At 40.1% G+C, this 5846-nt stretch overlaps 1 protein-coding gene across 1 annotated transcript; it reads right to left on the bottom strand.

Moving 5' to 3' along the window:
* Window positions 1-1349: 1349 nt before the first annotated feature.
* Window positions 1350-2162, bottom strand: LOC311529497 (olfactory receptor 11A1-like; the record flags this gene model as incomplete). The annotated part of the gene is made up of 1 exon (XM_084645442.1): window positions 1350-2162. One exon carries the CDS (start codon window positions 2160-2162, stop codon window positions 1350-1352), a length of 813 nt encoding a protein of 270 aa, XP_084501568.1.
* Between the last annotated feature and the right edge of the window lie 3684 nt (window positions 2163-5846).

Raw genomic sequence — 5846 nt, 5'->3', positions numbered from 1 at the left:
TTCTCTATGTATATAAATCTCGCCACTGTATTTTCCACTGAATGCATCCGATGAAGTGAGCTGTAGCTCATGAAAGCTTATGCTCAAATAAATTTGTTAGTCTCTAAGGTGCCACAAGTCCTCCTTTTCTTTTTGCGAATACAGACTAACACGGCTGCTACTCTGAAACCATCTTTTGACTGGACCAGCTGGTCGCTTGTTAACTGGTTTGTTTTTCTTAGGAAAAGTGGATTTCTGAAGATATTAAACATAGTGGATGAATAATCGGAACTAGAGCCCATTTAAAATCAACAGTTTTCAGACTCAGGGTTTTGAACAAATCCTGAAAGAAAAAGAACATTTTCATAGGGGAAAAAATTATCTACCATCTCTATTAAACAGATCCCACCTTTGTTTCACTGGAGACATTCAAAACATTTGTCTGAGTGAAATAATAAATGGGAAATATAATAAATATAGATTAGGAAGTTCTCATAGTTATAGCTCAAACAACCTAAGAAGTGTTCGGAAAATGTATGAACAAGTACTTAAAAAATTCAAGAGGAAAACAGAAAATAAAATGTATTATCACAGAATACTCAACAGTATATGATCAAGCCAACTGGTAAATTTTTACTTTATATTTATTTTGCAGTTGGAAAGGTGATGATGAACTGAAGATGAATAGCCTGATTTAGACCTGTGGAGACCAATGGGAACCATTCTGTTGACTTCAGTGGGTGTTGGCTTTGTTTCTTATATCTTCTTTGAAAGTCCTCAAACTTAACTGATGATTAATGTCTACAAATCTCTGAAGATATAGGCTGGAGTTTTCAAGACATCTTAACAAACTTAGGAGCTCAGCTCCCACTGACTTTCAACAAAGATTGGATGCTGAGCTGCCAACCCCACCTTTGAACATCTCTCCCATTCACACTAGGGTTATACACTTTCCTCACTCTTCCTGTATCTCCTTGCAAAACAAGAACCCTGGGCAGCCAGAAGTAGAGACTGAAACAATACTGGGAATAAAAAAAGAATGCTTTAATCTCCCATCATGCACTTGAACTGTATTTTTTATTTAGGCAAAGATAGTTTGAGCTCAGGATGAGATTTTTAAAAATATATTTAGAGGAAGATCATTGTCTGGTTTAAATGGCATCGCACTGTAGAAATGAATGTCCCTCTAGACATTGACACCGGTTGAGGATCTGCCATTGTTTACCTAAATAAATACAACTCTTAAAAAATCCTTTGTATCTTCATCCTAAAACTCAGGATGATTTAACTGATAAGAACTTGGACCATGTAGATGGTTCCTTTCTGACTAATGATTTGATATAATCCCATTTCAATCAATTTATCTGAATTCATGGGAACATCCTATACTTCCGCAGAAATTTCCTCAGGGACTCCTTGACCTCTTTGTTTCTCAAGCTGTAGATGAGAGGATTGATCAGGGGTGTCAAGACCGTGTAGAAGACAGAAAACACTTTGTTTGGGGCTCTGAGTGCACCAGTATTTGGTGACATGTAGACAATCATTAAGGTCCCATAGAAAATTGTAACCACAATAAGGTGGGAGGAGCAGGTGGAAAAGGCCTTTTGCCTCCCAGAGGTGGAAGGGATTCTCAGGATGGTGGAGATGATATAAACATAGGATGTCAGGGTCAACATAAATGGGGGAACAGTGTCTATGGAGGACAATATGAGGGTCGCCAGGGTCACCAGACTGGTGTCGCTGCAGGAGAGATTGATCACTGGGGTGAGGTCACAAAAGAAATGATCAATTTCATTAGGGCCACAGAAGGCTAATTGTGACACCAAACACATTAATATGTTAAGAACTATGAATGAACTTAGCCACGATCCAGCTGCTAGTTGGATACAGAACCTGCCATTCATACGAGTGACATAGTGCAGAGGTTTACATATCGCTAAGTATCGATCATAAGACATCGCAGCTAGCAGATAACACTCAGTGGTCACTAGGAAACCAAACAAATAAAACTTCACAATGCAGCCTGTAACAGAAAGGGTCCTGTCCCCAGTCAGCATCCTGGGAAGGATGGTTGAGTTGCAACAGATCTCCAAGCAGGACAAATTTCCCAGGAAGAAGTACATGGGGGTGTGAAGGTGCTGATCAAACACAACTAGCACTACAATGAGAGTGTTTGCAGCCATGGTGACTATATAGATCCCTAGAAACAGCAGGAAGAAAAGAATTTGCATTCCAGGAAGATTCCCAAATCCCATCAGGATGAATTCTGTGACAGACGTTTTATTTCCCCCTTCTCCTTTCTCCATGAGGTGTGTGTAGGTTTCCACTTTCGCCATTATCTGTGTAATGTAACTGGTGATTGAGAAAAAGCAAGTGATCTAGATATTTGCCTAGCTTTACAACAGGCTAAATAAGAAACTAGTGAAGTCAGTGCAAACTACATGGACAAGGAGTAATGGTCTCAAGTTGCAGTGGGGGAGGTTTAGGTTGGATATTAGGAAAAACTTTTTCACTAGGAGGGTGGTGAAACACTGGAATGCGTTACCTAGGGAGGTGGTAGAATCTCCTTCCTTAGAAGTTTTTAAGGTCAGGCTTGACAAAGCCCTGGCTGGGATGATTTAATTGGGGATTGGTCCTGCTTTTGAGTAGGGGGTTGGACTAGATGACCTCCTGAGGTCCCTTCCAACCCTGATATTCTATGATTCTATGATTCTATGATTCAAACAAACAAAATGAGAAAGTCAGCAATTTTTCAGAAATAGTGTGCTGTGACACTTTTGTATTTTTATGTCTGATTTTGCAAGCAAGTATTTTTTAGTGAGATGAAACTTGGGGTATGCAAGACAAATCAGACTCTTGAAAGTGTTACAGTAGTCTGGAAAGATTGAGAACCGCTGGCATAGGGTATTAGGATATAGATTCCCCTCCAGCACACCCAAATAGCTGCAAAACTGTTAATTTATCACGTTTCTACTAGGGCTGTCAATTAATCACAGTTAACTCAAAAAAAATTAATCATGATTAATCGCCGTTTTAATCGCAATGTTAAACAATAGAATACCAGTTAAAATGTTTTAAACGTTTTGGATGTTTTTCTACATTTTCAAATATATTGATTTCAATGACAACACAGAATACAAAGTGTACAGTGCTCACTTTCTATTATTATTTTTATTCCAAATATTTACACTATAAAATGATAAACAAAAGAAACAGTATTTTTCAATTCACCTCATACAAGTAGCATAGTGCAATCTCTTTACTGTAAATGTGCAACTTACAAATGTAGAATTTTTTTGTTACATAACTGAACTCAAAAACAAAATGATGCAAAACTTTACAGCTTACAAGTCCACTCAGTCCTACTTATTGTTCAGCCAATTGCTAAGACAAACAAGTTTGTTTACATTTATGGGAGACAATACTCCCCACTTATTTACAATGTCACCAGAAAGTGAGAACAGCCATTTGCATGAGACTTTTATAGCTGGCGTTGTACGGTATTTACATGCCAGATATGCTAAACATCTGTATACCCCTTAATGCTTTGGCCACCATTCCAGAGGACATACTTCCATGCTGATGACACTCGTTAAAAAAATAATGTGTTAATTAAATTTGTGACTGAACTCCTTGGGGGAGAATTGTTTGTCTCCAGTTCTATTTTACCTGCATTCTACCATAGATTTCATGTTATGGCAGTCTCAGAAGATGACCCAGCACATGTTCATTTTAAGAACACTTTCTCTGCAGATTTCACAAAACACAAAGCAGGTACCAGTGTGAGATTTCTAAGGATAGATACAGCACTAGACCCAATGTTTAAGAGTCTGAAGTGCCTTCCAAAATCTGAGAGGGACAAGGTGTGGAACATGCTTTCAGAAGTCTTAAAAGAGCAACATTCCAGTGTGGAAACTACAGACCCAAACCATCAAAAAAGAAAATCAACTTTCTGCTGGTGGCATCTGACTCAGATGATGAAAATGAACATGTGTCGGTCCACACTGCTTTGGATCATAACTGAGCAGAACCTGTCAGCAGAATGGACGAATGTCCTCTCGAATGGTGGTTGAAGCATGAAGGGACATATGAATCTTTAGCACATCTGGCATGTAAATATCTTGTGATACAGGCTACAACAGTGCCAGGAGAACACTTGTTCTCAGTTTCAGATGACATGATCAAGAAGCAAGCAGCATTATCTCCTGCAAATGTAAACAAACTTGCTTGTCTGAGCAATTAACTAAACAAGAAGTAGGACTGAATGGGCTTGTAGATTCTAAAGTCTCATATTGTTTTATTTTTTAATACAGTTACTTTTTGTACATAATTCTACATTTGTAAGTTGCACTTTCGTGATAAAGAGATTGCACTACAGTACTTGTATTAGGTGAATTGAAAAATACTATTTATTTTGTTTTTTACAGTGTAAGTATTTGTAATAAAAATAAATGTAAGTAAGCACTGTACACTCATAGGATTAAAGGCCAAAAGGGATCATTATATCATCATGTCTGATGTTCATTAGGACACATGGCAAAGAATGTCCCCAGTTAGCCCTGCACTGAGCTCAACTTATTGTGTATGGTTAAAACATATTTTCCAGAAAAGCTTCTGAGGCCAGATTTCAAACATATTTATGTGAGTTGTGGGAGTTTCAAAAGCCTCTGGGAAACTTGATTTAAATTCATTAATTTATTTATATTTATTATTAATTAATAAGTTACATTAAATTAAATGGATTTAAATGGGTTTTAGGCAGCTAAATGCTCTTAAAATCCCATTAGGTGACTAAATACCTTTGAAAATCTGGCCCAGACTGACTTGCTCAAGGCTATGCAGGAAGTCTGTGGTAGAGCAGAGAAGAGAAACCAAGGGCTAGTCTACACTAAAATCGCTGCAGCAACGCTGCTGTACTGTAGCTGCACTGCTGTTGAGTTGCTAGAGTGCAGATGCTCTATACCACCTCCCCAGGCAGTGGTAGCTATGTCGGCAGAAGAGCTTCTCCTGCTGACATAGCGTTGTCCACATCGGTTCTTAGGCATGGGTGCCGCATGACCCCCCCTTTTGAGGAGGCTAGCCCCCTGCCCTGCCCCTTCCACCTAGGACCCACCCCCACCACACTCACTCACAGGGGCCAGAGGAGCCCCAACCCCCCGCCCCAACCCACAGCCAGAGGAGCTCCAGCACACCTGCCCAAGCCACCCCAAGTCCCGGCCCACCCAAGCTGTGCTGAGCCCCGGCCCACCTGCCCACCTCAGCCGTCCCCAGCGCCGGCCTGCCCAAGCCTCCCTGAGCCCCAGCCACCTGGAGGCTATGAACCCTGCTGTGGCTCAACCCTGGCAGGGAGCATTAGTGGAGGTTTAGGGAGGCTTAGCCTCCCGTAGCTCCCATTATGTGCTGCCTATGCACTTAGGTTGGTGTAACTTACAATGCTCAGGGGGGTGGCTTATTCGCATCCCTGAGCGACATAAATTATATCAAAGTAAGCACTAGTGTGTACAAGCCCCAAGTCACCCATTGACAGGCGAGTGTCATAATCACAGGAGACCCAATGCTTCTTAATCTGTAAGGATTTCCAGTTGCTATTCAATGCAATGCCAATTTCCTTGGTGGTCTATAGAAATTATGGTTGTTTATGTTCTACAAAAATACACTGAAATGTAAGCAGATCCAAAACTCTTTCCTAAAAAAAAACAGGTATGACAATAGCCAAGGAAGGCTTCCTAAAATATGAATGAAGTGAAGGGAGACAATTCAGAGGTATGTTAGAAACATCTTAGGGTGGAACCCCTGGTCATGGTGTAAGCAGGTTTTGGTCCTAATTGGCTTTTACAAGTCTTTTAAATTAATGCTGGTATTTTTGA

Source organism: Lepidochelys olivacea (genome assembly GCF_965140295.1).
Source record: "Lepidochelys olivacea isolate rLepOli2 genome assembly, chromosome: 13".
NCBI classification, from domain to species: Eukaryota; Metazoa; Chordata; order Testudines; family Cheloniidae; genus Lepidochelys; species Lepidochelys olivacea.
This window is presented reverse-complemented; position numbering and strand designations above follow the sequence as displayed.